The 20946-nt window shown below is 42.4% G+C and overlaps 1 protein-coding gene across 2 annotated transcripts; it reads left to right on the top strand.

Moving 5' to 3' along the window:
• Positions 1–602: 602 nt before the first annotated feature.
• Positions 603–19161, top strand: LOC311136180 (uncharacterized protein). Of its 2 annotated transcripts, XM_084170279.1 has the most exons (17): positions 603–912; positions 1119–1261; positions 1711–1854; positions 3013–3266; positions 3376–3710; positions 3809–3893; positions 3978–4112; positions 4234–4599; positions 4681–4924; positions 5121–5271; positions 5492–6016; positions 9381–9463; positions 15780–16554; positions 16655–16728; positions 16892–16991; positions 17850–17968; positions 18245–19161. In XM_084170279.1, exons 12-17 carry the CDS (start codon positions 9452–9454, stop codon positions 18263–18265), a joined length of 1101 nt encoding a protein of 366 aa, XP_084026405.1. In that variant the 5' UTR covers positions 603–912; positions 1119–1261; positions 1711–1854; positions 3013–3266; positions 3376–3710; positions 3809–3893; positions 3978–4112; positions 4234–4599; positions 4681–4924; positions 5121–5271; positions 5492–6016; positions 9381–9451; the 3' UTR covers positions 18266–19161. The 2 variants fall into 2 exon arrangements, with proteins under 2 accessions (XP_084026405.1, XP_084026406.1); XM_084170280.1 differs by lacking the exons at positions 603–912; positions 1119–1261; positions 1711–1854; ... (6 more) ...; positions 5121–5271; positions 5492–6016 and having other exon boundaries at positions 9295–9463.
• Positions 19162–20946: the final 1785 nt, after the last annotated feature.

The raw sequence follows: 20946 nt of genomic DNA, 5'->3' as shown, positions 1-20946 counted from the left end.
GGAATGGGGTAAAAAGAAGCTGGAGTCCCTGAAGTTTTTTGCTGTTGCAAATAGTTTTGACTGGTATCTCCTCTGTTACTTATATGAAAGACAACACCTAATGCTGCTTATAGACAAAATTGTGTACATACTTGGATGTAAGAAAAACTTTTGGATGTGTGAATGAATGAGTGGTGAGCAATAAAATCTTATTTGTTTATTTGGTCGTATTTCAGCTTTAGTTGTGACCACCAGTTTTGTACACTTAATTTGAAAACAAGTGGACCCAATTTAGCACCTCATATCAATGAATTATTGATAATGTAATCAATTAGTATAGTTTAACGTGTAATGCTATTGCTAATCCTAGGTCCAGTGGGGGCTTTTATTTTGAAATGCAGGCTTCGATATAAAGTTGTTTTTGACGAAAATGAAAACGTGTCACTTTCACGAGGTTGGAGTAATAACATGTTCAACTACCTAAGACATTGGCTCGAATCTAGTTTGTGCCTTTAGATTTCGAGAAAATTAACAACTAAGGAAGAATGTTTCACTCACTGACTTCTCAAACCCAGGTTTGGTCTGTTTTTGCAAACGTTCCCGGAAGTCTCGCGATGCTGCGCCTCTGTTTAGAAACTCTGACACGGTCGTGGCACCTAACGGTAGCTCAGTAAATTATTTGTTAGACATTTGGTCGTATCCCTGATAAGATTGATAGTTATCATTAATTGAATTGCCATGGTCATTTGACAGCGACAATGTTTCGTGGTTTTCTCAATCCGGAAGAACACCGGAGCCCTGCTCTGTTTGTCCACCTACCCCGCCATGTACTGTTACCTCCACCCGGTCCCTGCTATGGAGGGCCCTTCTGCCCGCCACCCCATGTTCCACGGTGAAAACCTCCACAGGCCCACGAGAGAGCATTATATGAATGTACGTGTCAGCGAATGTGCTTCTCAACAAGTCGAGTTCGTTTCTTGATCAAGTCTTTTGCTGTTGGGATCGCTACTCTAGCTAACTACTTGGTTTATGCTTAACTAGGATACTGGTAGACATGGTGCACACAGCCAACGCACCAAAATGTTGATGATTACAATGGTCAGCTAACTATGTTGATATGTTGTTTGTATCTCAACCAGACCCCACACTGCAGCAGCTTCTCCATTGACCGCAGTACAGTGATCAGTCTGGACAGTCAACAGATTCTCCCACCAGACACACAGCAGTTTAAGATGCCGCAGTGGTCCACCAATCCTTTGGAACCACGTCAAAGAGAGGAGAGGTGGGGAAATGGCAAGGTTCATGGATTTTGTGAAATTTTTATGGACGATTCCACGTCAGCATAGGCAGAAATATATTTTTGGTATCTCAGATTTTTCTGGCAGTTCTCACATAGAAACGTAATTGGGAGGAAGCATGTTTGACAGTGTTTTTACATTTGTATCACAAACTATTTTTTACAAAATCATGATGTAAGTGGCTATTTTAGGGCCCTTTTTAGACCTGTACATGCTCTTGAGAACCCGATGTGGCATTCTGCCTTATTCCTGGGAACTACAAACCCAACGCTCTGTTAACGTTTTGAAACAGAGCTGCCAACTCTCACGCTTTCGCCGTGTGACACACGTTTTTGCCTGTTTTCACACGCACTCACGCCACACATCCAATTTCTCACGCAAAAAAAATCGGCCTTGACTCGTTCGTTCCTTTTTTCAAACTCCCCGACGGTAGATGGCGCTGATGAGCGCCACTGAACCGTATGTGCTGCACCCCGAAGTTAGCAACAGAAGAAGAGATACCATTGCCGCGAAAGTCAACCGGAGAAGAAACGGTCACTACCTCAAGAAGTCTGATAAGAAGCTGAGCTGAGACTAGGTATGTAACAATGAAATGTCTAATTGAATACTCACTCTCTTAAACTTTAAATATTGAAAGAAATTATTTGTTTGTGCGTGTGAACATGATTTAGTGTGGTGAATGTAAACTCAGCTGATTTCGAACAGGTAAGATGTATTCCAAAGAATTTAACATAAATACAGGAAATGTGTGCAATAGAAGTAGGTATCTTTTTGTAACTGAGAGTAGAGTTATTAAACCAACATGACCATTTGAATTGTTTAAGGTTTCAAAGATGTCCCGTAAGAGACCTTTGCCAGGACAAAAGCGAAACCTTTTATTTTATTTAAAGAACCAGCCAAGTGAGAAAAGACAGACAAACACACTGACAGAACAGCCAGAACGATTGATAGAAACGACAGGACAACAGACAGAGGAGCAACACAAAGGACAGAGAGAGCAGGAGACAGGACAGACTGACAAACAAGCAGAGGAGCAACAGACAGGACAGATTGACGCACATGCAGAGGAGCAACAGACAGGACAGATTGACGCACATGCAGAGGAGCAACAGACAGGACAAATAGAACAACCAACAGGGCAGATGGAAGAAGGCACAGAGGGACAGACAGAAGAGACCCCCCCCAATCCAACAGCAGGGCCAGAAGAGTCGTGCTCTGGCTGGAGCAGCAACATATAAATCCATTTTCAAAAATGAGTGGACCTCTTAGTGGCCATTTATTACCAGAGGGAGCCTCAACACGCACTACTGGTGTGCAGTCTGCCGTATTGAAAACTCATGTTGCCACCAGGGTGTGACAGATGTAGTGCGCCATATAAAATGCAAAGGCCACCAAGATAAGCAACGAGCTCTCCAGTCCACAGCCACAATATCCCAATATGCAATGGCCGTTCCATCTGTTGGGGGTATGTCTGCACAAGAGGTTAAGTATGATATGTGTAATAATTCTGTCAAGGTTCAGTCAAGAGTTTTGTGTTCTAGTTGATCACGGTAAAGTCATGGTTGATAGTTTTGACTAATTTGTGGTTTGTATTTCAGTGTAGTACAGTCCAGTTTTCTTAATTTGAGATCTTAGTTGCTGAATGTGTTTTTTACCTGTGCCCTATTATCGCAGGCGTCTATTTTAAATAAACTATGGTCTTTTGGGAGGATTAATAATTTTTAATTTCTTACAGACAAGAAGGGCTGAGGTCAAAATGACAGCTGGGTTGGTAGTTCACAACGTCCCCCTAGCCTTTGCGGACCACCTGGGGCCTCTCCTAAAAGAATGTTTCGGAGATTCGAAGACAGCGCAGGAGTACAGGTGTGCCAGGACTAAGTCATCCTGCATTACCAATGAAGCACTCGCGCCATATTTCACACAGGAGCTTGTGAAGGAGATGAAAAAAAGCCCTGTATACCCTTGTTACGGATGGGTCGAATGACACTGGTATTTCACAAACTATTTGAGATTTTTCTCCTCTGCAAAACATGTGCTTTGTGTATTTTTAAACATCTAATAACATGAACATCTGTATGATTCTAACTTGTCATTATAGGAGTGGAAAAGATGAACCCGCTTACTGTCCGGGTCTTCATGGGCAGCAAAGTTGTCCACCAGTTTTTAAATATGTGCACAACAAGTGGGACGAGGTGTGGGACAGCAAGTGAGATCTTCACCAAAATTAACTCCACCATAGAGGAGCATGGCATCCCTTGGGAGAACTGCATTGGTCTCTGTTTACAATGCAGCTGTGAACATTGGACCACGTAATTCCATTGCCTCTAGGGTGCTCCAGAAGCATCCCAACACCTATATTCATGGTTGTCCTTGTCATGTGGCACATAACACCGCCAAAGCTGCAGGAGTGGGATTTTTTAAAGGTTTTTTAAAGTGAGTTAAGGCCTGATTTATCTTTACATGTAACTTGTTATTTGTATCCTAATTACGTGCATTGACTGAATGTGTTATGATTGATTTATGCATTGCAGGTGTCCGGTTTTGATTTGGAGGATATGGTAGTGGACATCGGTTACTGGTTCAAGGGTAGCACAAATCGGAAAGGATACCTGACAGGTATGCATGTTTGATACTATTAAGTGTAATACTGAAATGCTGAGCTGTAGAAAATATATGATATGGATTTAATGTCTAAAACAGAGTTTTGTGAGCTCCATGAAGCGGAGTACATGGAGGTCCTCCTGCATATCTCGGTCCGTTGGCTAAGCCTTGAACGTTGTGTGACCAGGATCCTGAGGCTGTATGAACCTCTGGCCAGCTACTACAAATCTGCTAGTATGGTCATCAATTTTCAATTTCATTATGCAGCAACTACATGGATTGTTAGTCACATACTTGTATTAATGACAACCTCTTGTTTTGTGTTATTTATTGATTGATTCAATATGAAAATCAGGCCAGGTTCAAGAGACTTGTGCAGACATTCACTGACCCCATGACAGAAGTGTACCTGCTGTTCTTCCAAGCCACCGTACCAACTTTCACTTCTTTCAACTTGCTGCTTCAGAGAGAGCAGTCATCAATATTTTTGTTACATGATGAGGTGGGATTGGATTTTGCTGTTTTTTTCCATTCTGTGTTTCTTGCTGATATCTGCAGGGATCCTCTAAAACAGGTTTCACCTACTATTTTTGTAAATGTCTGTTATAGATGGTGAAATTCGTACGCAAGCTATGTTCCAAGTTTATGGTTCCAGCAGCTCTGCAGTGCCATGAGGAGCCTTGTGAAATTGCCTTTGAAGAAAAGGCAAACCATTTACCAGGTTAGTATTTGACTATTATTATGATCAAACACTGTGATATTTAGCCTTGTACCTTATACCGATATGCTGTATCTGTGACAGGAAGAAAGTTGAACATTGGGTTCACAACCAGGGCTAAACTTAACAGATTACTCGATGAGGGTGACATCACACCACAGCAGGTGGATTCATTCCATGAAGCTGTGTTGTGTTTCCTGACAAGTGCTGTGGACTATGCACTTAAGAAGCTGCCACTGGAAGAGCCACTGATCAAGCACGCACAATTTGTAGATGTACGGCAGAGGGCTGAAAGTGACATCGAAGATGTCCTGTACTTTGTTGAAAGGTTAGTTTTTTTTTCTCTAATTATTGTCTATCATCTTAGCTAAAATACCCTGTGTTTTATGATGAGGTGTGTTCACTCCTAAACTGCACATGAGATATTCTTATGTGGCTTCTCCTCAAAGATGTGTATGAACTGCTGCTGGTTGATGACTATATACCTAAAACGTAACAACTTGTAACTCTACTTTCATAAATAGGTTTCCCCATCTCCTCCCATACCATTGACCAGAGGAGCATGACCTTCTGGGTGAGGAGTTTCTAAATTATCAGACCATGCCAATGATATCCCTGCAGGACTAAACTGAAATGGAAAGCTTCTGGGCTGAAATGGCAACCCGGAAGCATAAGGTAAACATTTTTTCCTTTTTTGTCTTTCCTTTTGGCAGGTGTGGCTTGGCTACATCTGTTGCTTAAAATTGTTGCATGCATATATGTGTCATGCATGTTGCAAATTATGAATGTTTTTATCTGAACTTTGTTAATGGATCAACCTACAGTATACTCACAGTATTAATCAATCAAAAATCAAGGTATGTTTTTCCATTGTGTTTTGGTGCATTTTCCATAGGTGACAGGAGCCAAAGAATTCGAGAGGCTTGCTGCCGTCGCCAAGCTTGTCCTGGTGTTGCCCCATGCAAACGCAGATGCTGAGAGGGTGTTTTCAGTTGTGAGACTGAACAAAACCAAGAGAAGAAACAGCCTAGCATTGGATGGCACCCTGTCCTCAATAATGACCATAAAGATGGCCAATCTGGAGCCCTGCTTCAAATGGGAGCCCCCCTCCGATATCATCAAGGCCTCCAAGAAGGCCACAGGCCAGTATAACCATGCCGACAGATCATAGACAAGAGGCTCATTTGAGATGAGCCAGGTCTGCGCAGAATCGATCACCGGCGATCACCGCCCAATGCATGCTGGTTAGATTTGTGTCTGACTTGATCCCGACTCATGCACACGCGGGCAACGATAACCTCATGAGATCAAGGCGGCCGCAGTTCTGAGACGCAGGCAGTGCAATTGCTTTTCACCGACTGCAGGACCCAGGCGGACCCAGGACAAAATCTCACTCCAAAGTGTTTTGAAAAGTTGGCAGGTATGTAGAAACGTTAATAAATCTCGCTTGCGATACGGTTTTGGAAACATAAAGCCCTCTACTTTCACATAAAAATAATTTCACTATGCAAAATATACACTTACTGTACACTGTTAACTGGTTTTAACAATATTTTTCATATACTGAACAAAAATATAAACACAACAATTTTAAAGATTTTACTGAGTTACAGTTCATATAAGGAAATCAGTCAATTGAAATAAATAAATTAGGCCCTAATCTATGGATTTCCACCCACTGTGGGAGCCAGGCCCAGCCAATCATAATTTGTTTTTCCCCCACAAAAGGGCTTTATTACAGACAGAAATACTCCTCAGTTTCATCAACTGCCCGGGTGGCTGGTCTCAGACGATCCCACAGGTGAAGAAGGCGGAAGTGAAGGTCCTGGGCTGGTGGGGTACACGTGGTCTGCTGTTGCGAGGCCCGTTGGATGTTCTGCCAAATTCTCGAAAATTATGTTGAAGGCGGCTCTTGGTAGAGAAATGAACATTAAATTATCTGGCAACAGCTCTGGTGGACATTCCTGCAGTCAGCATGCCAATTGCACGCTCCTTCAAAACTTGAGACATCTGTGGCATTGTGTTATGTGACAAAACTGCACATTTTAGAGTGGCCTTTTATTGTCCTCAGCACAAGGTGGACCTGTGTAAAGATCATACTGTTAAATCAGCTTCTTCATATGCCACACCTGTCAGGTGGATGGATTACCTTAGCAAAGGAGAAATGCTCACTAACAGGGATGTAAACAAATGTGGCCAAAAATTGAGAGAAATAAGCTTTTTGTGCATATGGCACATTTCTTGGATCTTTTATTTCAGCTAATGAAACAGGGGACCAACACTTTACATGTTGCGTTTATATTGCTGTTCAGTATATATATATATATGGCCGTGTGGGAACCCTAAGATAATGTCCTTGTGTTTCCAAAACTGTACTGCAAGTGATGTGTGTTAACGTTCAGACTGAACGTCAGGGCTCTTAACAAACACCCCCGGCCGGGAAGATGGTCCTGTGGTCCTCTGTAGCTCAGCTGGTAGAGCACGGCGCTTGTAACGCCAAGGTAGTGGGTTCGATCCCCGGGACCACCCATACACAAAAAAATGTATGCACGCATGACTGTAAGTCGCTTTGGATAAAAGCGTCTGCTAAATGGCATATTATATTTTATTATTAAGATAGGCTACCTTCTTGAATAGACGCTAGAGTTAGCTAGCGTCTATGAATAGGCTAGACCAGGGGTATCAACCGGGGTCAGCGAAAAATATATACAAAATAAAAGTGGAAAAAATATATATTTTGATTTAAATGTTTTTATGAATATTGCTAGCAACATAATACACATTTTGAATTACATACCTACAGTAGAAAAGAGGATAATATCTTATTTCTAATGATAGCAACTTTATTTCTTAACTCCTACTATTGAGCAAATTACACTCATTGGAGCCAATTACACTTAAGCCCCGTTTCAATTGGCACTTTGAAGTCAACCCGGGTTGGGCTGGCCTTAGTAGGTAGGCTAGCTCGAATTGCGTTTCCACTGCCTCCAGAAATTAGATATGTCATGTTGCTAGGTAGCCAATATGTGACTGTGCAGCTGGCTTGGCTAATGTTGCTATCTAGCAAGATGTTGAAGAATTTAATTCAGCTTCACCATTTTTTAAAAACAATTTACCCCATACTCCTGCCAGATTCAGAGCCATGTATACTGTACAAAAATATAAATGCAACAATTTCAACGTTTTTACTGAGTTACAGTTCATATAAGGAAATAAGTGAATTTGAAATACATTCATAGGCCCTAATCTATGGATTTCACATAACTGGGCAGGGGTGCAGCTATGTGTGAGCCTGGGAGGCCATAGGCCCATCCACTTGGGAGCCAGGCCAGGGATGTAAACAAATCTGTGCACAACATTTGAGAGAAATAAGCTTTTTGTGCGTATGGAAAATGTGTAGGATTTCTTATTTCAGCTCATGAAACATGGGACCAATATTTTACATGTTGCGTTTATATTTTTCTGCAAGCTACAAAAACTAATATAGTCGCACACTATGTATAAACTCCCAGTAATTTATTGGGTATATTTTTGCTCAGTGTATTTAGCTTGCTAGCAAAATGATTAGCGTCATCGCTAGCATAACAGGCTAGCTAGCTAGCTAGCTTAATTCCTGCCTTGCTTGCAATGGCATTGACTATTAGCTAGCTAGCTAACCAAGCAAACCAGATGACAGGTTTGATATGATGTAGCTAGCTAGCTTTCAATATGACGGCCAGCTAAAATTTCTGCTAGCTCACATTAGCTAGCTAGCTTGTTTCAACCCTGATTTGCAAGCTAATGTTAGGTAGCGATCATTCGAGGGCTGACTGTTCTCATAAAAGTTTGTGTTGGGCAAAAATAAATGAAGGTTCCAGCTATGGTGGTAATTTGTGTCATGTCTAACTACTGCAGTACTGCTTGTCTATGTGATAGCTAACAGCAACAAGCCCAGACGAGCTAGCTAAACGTGGTGTCAGCAAAGATTTTTATAACTAACCCTATCTGTGGTGTCAGCAGTGATCAGCTGGTGGTTGCAAAGTAACTCCGGCACCATCCCAAATTCTAATCGATCTGGCACCAGTTGTGAAACAGGGCTGCGCTGGCTCGGGTTTCCCTCGACCCAGCTCAAATTTCAGAATTCCATTTGAGCCAGCTCGAATTTGGCCCTAATTTTAAGTACCAGTGGAAACGGGGCTTTGCTGGATTATCTGACATAGGTTTTGAAAAAGCACCTGTGAATAGGCTACCAGTGCGGCAAGTGCAGCTGGCTGCTGGTAAGCTTTTCTTGACTTGGATATTAATTTTTGCCAACACATGGCTAACCTTTGTTTAAACAGCGAATCAGCTATGCTCTTAGCGAATCAGCTATGTTATAGTTTACACTTCCTCTACCAATTATAATGTGGGGAGGTCAAAATATTGTGTTTGCCAGACCCCCTCAAACATTTTAAGCCATCATTGGGCTGTACCAATCATTTATGGAAATATCTTAATGTGTCCAATATGGCCCCAGGCAGCTGTTTAGTGGCCATATTGGAAATGGCCGCAAGGGGGGACAAAATATGTGATAGCAATATAGCCAAAAATACTTCTTTAGACATGCCCTAGCTGTGTGTGATATTTCGTGTAGCTGCTGGATTATGGTCAAAATGACCTCAATATGACCCCCATTATGGTCTTAAGAGTACTTTATGCTCAGAATTGTTGTCTATATCATCTGTGGGGTATATGTAGTGGATAGATAACATTACAAAGTCATTTTATATTGTTTGGAATGATTTTACCCTGTTTTCTTCTAACAGGAAATCCGAATGGCAACCATTTTATTCAAATGGCCACCCTGGTTGACTGACAGGCTTCCCAGACATTAGAAATGTTCCTTAAGGTATGTAGTATTAGTGTATCAAGTTTGATAATTTATCATAAAATGCACAATTATTGCACCTATCCACTGGACTAACATTAAACTGATTTAAAGGGAACTCCCTCTGCTGGTGATTTGCTGAATGTGCAATCCAAAAGGAGGGCTGTGAACTATAATGTCAAATTCTAAGTATAAAATGGCCTTTACTACTATAGCCCATAGAAATGCATTGAATAACATATTCATCAATGGCAAAAAAGACAGGCAAAAAATACATCTTAAGGAATAGGGTTTTGAAGTGTCTGTCCTATATCTAGGAGATATAAGAAAGCTCAGGAAATGTTTTAGTTTTTTTGGACACATTTAGCGTCTTATATTTGTTGGCACAAAACTACCTTTATACTTCCATTCATTTGTGTGGGTTACCTTCAGACAAGTCCTGTGACACTTGTGGGGGATGTAGAACAAAACGAGAACACTATCGTGTTTTGTGAGAGTCTCTTTCCACAGACTCTACAGACGTATTAGTGAGAATTTAACTCGGCCACCTTCCACAGCAGATACAGAAGACTGACATAGGCGGATGTGGTGGATTGAGACGCAGCCCATGCAAAAAAACAGATCTCTACCTTAAACTGACATATTTTCATAGGGATTATGTTACTTAGACTCTTAAGGATTTTAATATTCATATTTTAATGTTGAATAAATGAATGTGAAAAATTGTATTTCAGAATCTAGACATGCTCCATATTTGAGAGCACACTATAAGGAGTATAATGACATCAAGATGTTGTCTCTATCATGTATGGTTCATGGATCATAGGAGGCATGCATAGGTCTAAAAAGGGCCTAAAATGGCCACTTTCATAATGATCAAAAAACAAAACAATGGTTTGTGATACAAATGTAAAAAGCATGTCACACATCCTTCCTCCCAATAAAGATTCTATGTGAGAATTGCCAGAACAATCTGAGATACCCACAATGTTTTCCACCTACGCTGGCGTGGAATCGCCCCCTAGTTCACAACCTCATTCAACTATAACTGCTTGCAATGGACAGGAATCTAAACAGCTTTTACTTGTATATCAGTGAGAACTTGACGGCTGGTGAATAATTCCTCAGATGCCTTGCAGCCAATAAGCCAGTCCCTGACTTCCTCAAAGGAGTCAACCTGTCGGACGCAGGGAAGCCAGTCAAGGCACCAGGTGTACCAGAAGACTGGGGCTATGAGAGGCAAAGACTCTGGAGCAAATCTCGTAGTCCAGCAAAGGAAAGCAGGAGCAAGAGCCGAGCAAAGAGCCAGGTGAGAAGCAAGAGCCGTCCGCACAGCAGATGTCGTACCTGAGGAAAAAGCCAGGCAAGAAGCAAAAGCAGACCACGGAGCAGGAGTCGCAGTCGTGGAAAGAGCCAGGTCAGAAGCAAAAGTGTTAACATATAGACAAATATGTTATACATTGTGTTCTTACACTGGTACAGTTATGCCCTATGAGAGATGTACAACTGCGCATGTGCGAAAATAAAGAATGGGCATTTTCCCGCGTTCTGGTTAAAACACCAACGATGAACATGTGTGTTTATTCCTCCGTTAAGTAAGCCGGTATTCCTGTCCTGAAGATGACAGCACCAACAGGTTATGGGCCCAGGAGGGAACATGGAAGCCGATGGAATAGATTATGTTTCGACGGAGATGAAAAAAAACTACGAGTTATGGGAGACGAAGTTTTTGGGACACTTGCGTTTGCTAGGGCTAAAGGCCACCATATTGAGCGTGGATGAAGATGAAGAAGACGGAGAGAAAAATGAAGAAGCCTACGCCGAATTGATACAGGTTTTGGATGATAAGTCTTTCCCTGATAATGAGAGAAGCAGCAGATGATGGGAGAAAAGCGTTGAAGATATTGAGGGAACATTATGGAGGTAAAGGGAAGCCACGTGTGATTAGCCTCTACACTGAGCTAACTTCTCTTCAGAAAGCCAGTGACGAAAGTGTTACGGATTATATCATTTGTGCTGAGACGGCTATTACAGCACTGAGGAATTCTGAAGAGACTTTAAGTGACGGGCTGTTGATTGCAATGATTCTGAAAGGTTTGCCCGAATCATTTAAGCCGTTTGCCATCCACATAACGCAGAGTGACGAGCCGACAACTTATGGCAAGTTCAAAACCAAGTTGAGGAGCTATGAAAGCACCGAGAAGTTTAGCGCCATTTCCACTGACGACAACGTGATGAAGGCAAGTAACATTAAAGTTAGCTAGCCAAGAGGAAGAGATAAAGGGACCGAGATAACCTGCTTCAACTGTGGCCAGAAAGGGCACAAGGCCCGGGAATGTACCGTTACTGGAGAGCACAGAGAACGGAGACAGTGGTGTAGTTTTTGCAAGAGCTCCACTCATACTGACACAAATTGCAGACGAAAAAGAAGAGACAATGTGAAACAAGCAACAGATGCTGAAGGCCACACATTTGCATTCAAAATAAGTGACTGTCAGGTTCGTGGACTGAAACAAAAAGGGCTGATGGTTGATACGGGAGCAACGTCACATATAGTCACGGACATCGGGAAGTTTAAGGAGTTTGACGAGACTTTCAAACCGGAAAAACATTCCGTGGAGCTGGCTGACGGAACAAGAACGAATGGTGTCGCGGAGAGGAGAGGTGCAGCGGAGGTTTACCCGAGAGACAACACGGGTCGTCGGGTGAAAACAACGCTGACGAAGGCGCTGTACGTGCCGTCGTTTCCACAGGACATTTTCTCTGTTAAAGCAGCGACAGCCAACGGAGCTTCAGTCAACTTTCGACAGGGGTGTAACAAGCTCATCCACAAGAACGGTACCACTTTTGACATCGAGGAGTACGATAGACTTTACTATCTTAACACTGTAAGTGATGAAAATGATGATGGATGTCATGGGTGTTATGATATTCACACATGGCACAAAATTCTTGGCCACTGTAATTTTGAGGATGTGTCAAAGTTAGAAAATGTGACAGAGGGAATGAAAATCACAGGTAAGATTGACAAATCTACCCTCAACTGTGAAATCTGCACACAGGGAAAATGTGTTCAGAGCAGAAACGGAGAGCCTGATGAAAAGGCAAAAGCAGCTCTTGAGCTTGTGCACACTGATTTGGCTGGCCCTATTGAGCCAGAGGCGAAAGATGGGTTCAGATATACTCTAGCATTTACGGATGATTATTCAGGGGCAGTTTTTGTGTATTTCCTAAAAGCAAAAAGTGATACTGTAAAAGCTACTGAGAAGTTTATTGCTGATGTGGCCCCTTATGGAAAAATAAAGTGTGTCAGGTCAGATAATGGCACAGAGTACACAGCCAAATAGTTCCAGTCACTGCTCAGTAAGAATGCCATAAGACATGAAACTTCAGCCCCTTACTCACCCCATCAAAATGGGACCGCTGAGAGAAATTGGAGAACACTGTTTGAAATGGCAAGATGCATGCTACTTGAGAGCAACCTACCAAAGAAATTGTGGACATATGCTGTAATGACTGCTGCAGTAATTCGCAATAGGTGTTACAATAAGCGTGTAGGACAGACTCCACACTACATGTTTACTGGGAGAAAGCCTGATCTTTCAAAGATGAAAGAATTTGGATCTGTTTGCTATGCATACAGACAGAACAAGAAAAAGTTGGACTCAAGATGTGAAAAGGGTATTTTTGTCGGGTATGATAAAAATAGTCCAGCATACCTAGTCTACTACCCAGACACTGGAAAAGTTCTTAAAAACAGATTAGTCAAGTTCGTTACAAAAGGTGTAGTCGAACGCCAAACTCAGACAGATTTGGAAATGAGTGATGATCTTCATGGGGAGAGATTTGAATCCCCCATGCCAAAAGCCAAGATGGCAGATCAAAATTCCGAAGAGACACAAGATGTGCAAATCGAGACTTCAGATAGTCAGAGTCCACGCTATCCAGACAGAGAGAGGAAGAAGCCCCAGTACTTAAAAGACTATGAGTGTAAAGTGAAGTGTGATGACCAGATACCACCTAGTGTTGACTACTGCTACAGAGTAATGTGCAATGCACCACAAACCTTCAAAGAAGCAATGATTTCACCAAAATCAGAGATTTGGGCTACTGCTATGAAGGAGGAGATGGATTCCCTTAGGGAAAATGATACATTCACATTGACCACACTGCCAGAGGGTAAAAATGCAGTGGGGGGCAGGTGGGTCTATGCGGTCAAAAACAATTCAGATGAGACTGAGACATACAAGGCAAGATATGTTGCAAAGGGATATAGTCAAGTGGCAGGAATAGACTATAAGGAGACTTTTTCTCCAACTGCAAATATGACATTAGTACGTTGTTTGATGCAGCTCAGTATGACTTAGAGTTACATCAGATGGATGTCAAAACAGCATATCTACATGCTCCTATTGACTGTGAAGTGTACATGGAGCAACCAGAGGGTTTTGAAGTCAGGTCAGATACAGGTGAGCAACTAGTCTGCAAACTGAACAAGTCACTGTACGGCCTGAAACAGTCAGGAAGGAACTGGAACAAAATGTTGCATGATCACCTTAGTGAAAATGGTTTTACACAGAACCCAGCTGATCACTGTGTTTACAAACAAACAAACTGCAACAGAAAGGATCATTTTGATAATTTGGGTCGATGATCTAATTATCGCTGCTAGTGATAGTGACTCACTCACAAGTGTAAAAGAAATGTTAAGTGAAAAATTTAAGATGAAAGATCTTGGGAGGCTTAGACATTTCCTAGGCATTGATTTTACACAAAGTGAAGGGAAAATAAAGATGAGCCAAACAAGGTACATAACCAAGATACTGGAAAGGTTTGGTATGTCAGACTGTAAAACAAGGTCAACACCATGTGAACAAAAAACAGACTTTGATGGTGATGGTGAACCTATTGATTCAAAAAGGTATCGTGAAGTGATAGGCAGCTTGATATATGTTATGACATGTACAAGACCGGATATCAGTTGGATTGTCAGCAAGCTGTCACAATACCTATCAGAACCAAAAGAGCAACACTGGATAACAGCTAAACATGTGTTGAGGTACTTGAAGGGGACAATGAATCAGGAGTTGTGTTACAAAAAGGGGGTGGAAAAACTCAACCTCGTAGCATATAGTGATGCTGATTGGGCAGCAGATCAAAGTGACAGACGAAGCATAACAGGGTATTGTTTTAGTTTAACTAAATGTGGACCTGTTATTTCATGGAGGTCTAAGAAGCAGCCAACTGTAGCTTTATCTACATGTGAAGCAGAGTACATGGCACTGGCTGCTACTACACAAGAAAGTTTGTACCTTGTACAGTTATTGGGCCAGATGGATAGTGAGTGCCAATATGCACCAGTAACAATCTTTGAAGATAACCAAGGTGCAATTGCTCTGTCAAAGAACCCAGTATGTCGTCAGAGGTGTAAACATGTTGACATCAGATATCATTTCATTTGATCTGCACTCAGTGATGGCAAAATAAGTATTGAATATTGTCCAACGGGAGAGACATGGTTGCAGATGTTTTGACTAAACCTGTAACGAAGTTCAAAAATGAAAAATTCTTGGGTTATATGTTTGGAATGTAAACTGACATTTGTGAGATGTTTAACTGTAAGCTAAATGTGTTGATAGTTAGGTTGAATACGACTTGTACAGTATAAGAGCAAGTGGGGGTGTTAACATATAGACTAATATGTTATAAATTGTGTTCTTACACTGGTACAGTCATGCCCTATGAGAGATGTACAACTGCGCATGTGCGAAAGTAAAGAATGGGCATTTTCCCGTGTTCTGGTTAAAACACCAACGATGAACATGTGTGTTTATTCCTCCGTTAAGTAAGCCGGTATTCCTGTCCTGAAGATGACAGCACCAACAAAAAGCAAGGCTCGTAGTAGGAGCCGTAGCTGAGGGAAAAGTCAGGCAAGGAGCAAAAGCAGAGCAAGGAGTAGGAGTCGCAGCCGTGGAAAGAGTCAGGGCCGAGTGGACCATCACCCAGACCACAGGGACAGAAGGAGCCCCAGTCGGAGCTGTAGCATCAGTAGTCACGCCTCCGCACACAATGACCTGCTCCAGGGCCTCAAACAGGTTATAAACAGCAAGCAACTGGAGGACAGTATGCCTTCCATCAAGAATGCCATTCTCACAATCCAGGTGTAATATGAGAAGGACATGGGTCATGTTAAGTTAATTAATCTTCTAAAACCTGGCAAGACCCATTTTGCTGTAAAACTATCAATTATATCTGCAGTGAAGAAGGCTAGGCAATCTAACAAATGTAAAATAAATTCTCACAATAAAACCCTTTGTCTTTTCTATTTGTTCCATAGGCCAATAACTTCAGCAGAGAAATACAGAGCAGCAGTATTCCAGGTGGGCCAGTCTTGGCCAGAAGACAGGAATTTCTTAAAGTCCCAGATGGGCCTAATCCAGTCAGCGGACAGGAAGTTCCCCAGATGAGACAGCAGGAAACTGACAGCAATCTCCTCCCCCACGGGAGAGTGTGCTGTGACTTCTTCTGGCTGCAGGGGACTAGGGAGGTCTCGCCTGTTCAGAAGCCTGAGAAGGTTGAGGAGGACTTCCTCTATGGGAATGAGGATAACCAGGCAAAACAACGCTCTGCCACCCTGCCTTTTGCACAGTCCACAACCATTACCCAGCAAAGCTCTGCAGAGGTCTCACCGGCAGGCCCTACTTACTATCAAAGCATGCCTCTGTTCGGGAACCATGGTGAAATCCAGGACTTCAAGATGCCTCCTCAACTTGTCCTGTCCAGTGTGAGGCCTGAGCAGAGGGTACAGCCTGTCCCTGCTCCTGATGTGAAACCTGCCCCCGCCCCCACTGTGAAGGAGTGTGAGAAGATCAAGACCATGCTGAAGAACATCGGGCTGAGTCTGGGTACGGCGGAGATCAGTAAGATGATCAAGCTGCAGCAGCAGAAGGATGGGAAGATGCCAAAGCAGGAGGAGAAACTGCCATCACCGGCACCAGCGTTGCCTCTTCCTCTTGTAGCTGGGGCATCACAGGAGCCCAGACTGGCCTCGCCAGCACTTGGAACAGCACCAATACAACAAGCACTGGAGTCTTTACAGTCCATTATTAAAGGTTAGAGCAGTCTATAAACAACACATTCACTATATCAGGAAAAATGTGAATCTACAGTATAATACTTTTGTGACTAATTGCATTTCACTTTCTTTCTTAGCAACAAGGGAGAAAAGGGCCAATAGTGATCCACATGATAGCAACCATTCCCAGAGGAATTCAGACAAACAAAGGGTAATTTACCTGGCAGTATCATTCCAATCACACTCTTTTCTCTGAGATAAAACTCATTATTGCTGATGATAATTACTCCTGATGTATGTTGTGTATAGCATGTTGTGATGTCTAAACTGGAAAACACTGCATTTTAATATTCTGATGAAATGGGACTTTCTAGAGCAAAGATGACCAGGAGAGTCAGAGGAGATCGAGACATGACCAAATGAAAAGGAAAGAGACTCTTATGAAGGAACTGGAGGAATTGCTAAAGCAGGATGGTACAGTATTATTCATTATAGACCTGTCTTTCTCTATCTAGATAATATATGTATTTATTTGTTGTTTCTATCATTACTTGCTAATAAAATGTATTCTAAAGGGTAGGCAACAACACATCTGCCACGCTGATCCTCCACACTGAGGCCCCTCAGGGGTGCGTGCCCTCATTAACATCAACAGGGCTGAAGTGGAGCGGGTCGAGAGTTTCAAGTTCCTTGGTGTCCACATCACCAACAAACTATCATGGTCCAAACACACCAAGACAGTCGTGAAGAGGGCACGGCAACACCTTTTCCCCCTCAGGAGACTGAACAGATTTGGCATGGGTCCCCAGATCCTCACAAAGTTCTACAGCTGCACCATCGAGAGCATCCTGACCGGTTGCATCACCGCCTGGTATGGCAACTGCTCGGCATCCGACCGTAAGGCACTACAGAGGGTAGTGCTTACGGCCCAGTACATCACTGGGGCCAAGCTTCCTGACATACAGGAACTATATAATAGGCGGTGTCAGAGGAAGGCCCAAAAAATTGTCAAAAACTCCAGTCACCAAAGTCATAGACTGTTCTCTCTGCTACCGCACGGCAAGCGGTACCGGAGCGCCAAGTCTAGGACCAAAAGGCTCCTTAACAGCTTCTACCCCCAAGCCATAAGACTGCTGAACAATTAATAAAATGGCCACCCGGATTTACTTTATTTAGTAAATATTTTCTTAACTCTATTTTTTGAACTGCATTGTTGGTTAAGGGCTTGTAAGTAAGCATTTCACGGTAAGGTCTACACCTGTTGTATTCGGCGCATGTGACAAATACAATTTGATTTGATTTTAAATGCTTTTTCATTCCTATATTTTTCAGGGTCTAGCTTTTTCATTCCTGTCATCGGGTTCAACTGCCAGAAGTGTGAGGAGTTCTTTGGAGACATGACTACTGCTGAGAGCCATGCAGCAACCCACCAGTGGAATGAGCCTAGCATGGCAAGAACCTAACTACATTCTCTCTCCCCACACACTAACCCAACTGTATAAATTACACTGAATTGACCAAATAAATAGTCTAGTTAAACCGTTGCATTGTTCATAACCTGGATCACCCCTCAGTATAAACATGAGTTTTTTTTCCAGTCCACTCCAGTCAAATTCCCAAAAATAATTGTGGTAGGTGTTATTTTCGGTACAAAAGCTGAAGGACTTACACACATCCAGATACTATTTTCGATATTATAATCCCAAACTGTTTCACCTTGTCTATAGCAGAAGCATGGAAACAGATGACCTGGACATGACAGAGGACACCCTAGCCATCACAGCAGACACCCCCTGGACCCAAAGCAGAGGGACCAGAGAGACCCAAGAGATCAGAGGCATCCTGATCTTAAACGCAAACTAGACGTGTGCCAAAAGGGTTACAGGAACGACAGGGAGAAGATCTACGTCAAAGAGGAACAACCTGGAAGCCCCAGGATAAAGATGATTATGGTCTGCGGGTACACCCCACCAGGTCTGCAAAAGGCCAGGGGGAGGGTGGATAAGGGCTCTAACGCTGCTTCCTCTGGCCCTGCCAGTGGGAAACATGGTAGGGTGAAACCGGACAAGGTTGAGACCAAAGGAAAGCCCACCGTGGAAGTATGTGACAAAAAGCATAAAGATAATGGAGAAAGCAGTTCCAGCAGTGATGATGAGAAAGGCAAATCTAAAGGCCACAAAAAGAAGAAGAAAAAAAAGACAAATGAAAAGGATGAGAAGTCTTAGCTGCTGCATGTCCTGGTTTGATTGTTTCTGTGGATGACCTTAGGTAAGTTTGGCATCATTGCTGTTGTTTCAGAAGTTGTAGCTTTTAAAGTTCGAAAGAAACTGTATTCCTCTGACCTGTTCTCTCCTTTTGGGGTTGTCTTTTTTCAACTATTTGTTTTTCTGTGTTGTAGTGGATAACAGCACATTTTCATTAAATGCTGTTGGAGGACAGGAAGTTCCAGGTGAATACAGCATTTATCATGTCCAGAATTGTTTTGCTGCCAGCCACTGATCCCATTTTTGTTTATTAAAAAACCTTCTCATATTGGGCCATGGCCACATTTTGTTTGTGTTTTATATTTCACTTTGTTCAACCTTGATTTAGTGCTGCAAATATTATGTAATGTCTTTTTGCAATTAAAAGTCAACTTTCATTTCAGGCTTGTACTGTGTTTTTCTCCCTGATGTGAAACTGTTGTGATGGAATTATTTTATAATGGAGAAGTTCTCCTGTAATTCTTGACATGTATTGTCCTCTTATAATCTAGGTCTCAGTAATTGACGGAGGAAGTCCATTAAGCGCATATGATCTTGCCAACGTCATTGGATCCTATCAGGATAGAAACTAAGTGGGAATTCTTAGTTACCATCTTTCTGTAAGGTAAACGGGGTATGGTAGTAGGTGCCAGGCGCACTGGTTTGAGTGTGTCAAGAACTGCTACGCTGCTGCGTTTTTCACGCTCAACAGTTTCCTGTGTGTATCAAGAATGGTCCACCCAAAGGACATCCAGCCTACTTGACAAAATTGTGGGAAGCATTTGAGTAAATATGGGCTGGCATCCCTGTGGAACGCTTTCGACGCCTTGTAGATTCCATGCCCCGACGAATTGAGGCTGTTCTGAGGGCAAAGGAGGGAGAAACTCCGTGTACATCATTAGCCCACTTATGTTTTTGTCCACTTGCTCAATCTCACATGTCCTCTCTGTGTGTGTATCAAATTGATAGCCTACTGTGTATGATTTTAATTTGTGCTTCTTTTGGCTTGATAACAAATAGCATTTCTGAATTACAAGAATATTGCTACACATTTCAGACAGTTACGTTCATCACTGTGTGATATATTAGATTCTGAAAAGACCAAAGCTACAATTACATATATTTTGATATTTAATGATTAGACTTACTCTAGAGTTGCTGGAGGCCTTTTTGAAACAGTTGAGGGCTGAAAACATCCTCACAAACAGGTACCGCTTGCATGGTTTCTCCTGCGGTTGAGAGGTGGAGGAAAGACATGTCAGCTTCTGGCACAATGTGCGATGCAAGAGACGGGAGAGAGGGTTGACATGAACATGATTTCAATTCCATCAAACTTTTTCCCCTCAACATTTCTATTTACTGTATAGTGGCAGAGGCATTTGGAACTGGAAGTATGTATATAAAAGCCCAATAACATTGTGGATTAAAATGTTATAACCAGGGATCATCAACTAGAACATAATTACAAATAATTTGTAGACTGCAAATTGACCACAAGAAGTCGAAACAGATATATTTGACTAAAACATAATAATTTCAAACCTTGCTTACATTTGTATACGATCACCTTCGGAAAGTATTCAGACCCCTTGACTTGTTCCACATTTTGTTAGGTTACAGCCTTATTCTAAAATCGATTAAATTGTTTTTTTCCTCATCAATCTACACACAATACCCCATAATGACAAAGCAAAAACTGTTTTTTAGAAATGTTAGCTAATTTATTAAAAACAGTAAATGGGAATATCACATTTACATAAGTATTAAGACCCTTTACTCAGTACTTTGTTGAAGCACCTTTGGCAGCGATTACAGCCTCGAGTCTTCTTGGGTATGACGCTACAAGCTTGGCACACCTGTATTTGGGGAGTTTCTCCCATTCTTCTCTGCAGAACCTCTCAAGCTCTGTCAGGTTGGATGGGGAGCGTTGCTGCACAGCTATTTTCAGGTCTCTCCAGAGATGTTCGATCGGGTTCAAGTCCGGGTTCTGGCTAGGCCACTCAAGGACATTCAGAGACTTGTCCCAAAGCCACTCCTGTGTTGTCTTGGCTGTGTGCTTAGGGTCGTTGTCCTGTTGGAAGATGAACCTTCGCCCCAGTTTGAGGTCCTGAGCGCTCTGGAACAGGTTTTCATCAAGGATCTCTCTGTACTGTGCTCCGTTCATCTTTGCCTCGATCCTGACTAGT

Source organism: Coregonus lavaretus (assembly GCF_964263955.1).
Source record: "Coregonus lavaretus genome assembly, chromosome: 1".
NCBI lineage: Eukaryota > Metazoa > Chordata > Actinopteri > Salmoniformes > Salmonidae > Coregonus > Coregonus lavaretus.
Note: the sequence above shows the minus strand (reverse complement) of the source record. Positions and strands in the feature narration are given on the sequence as shown.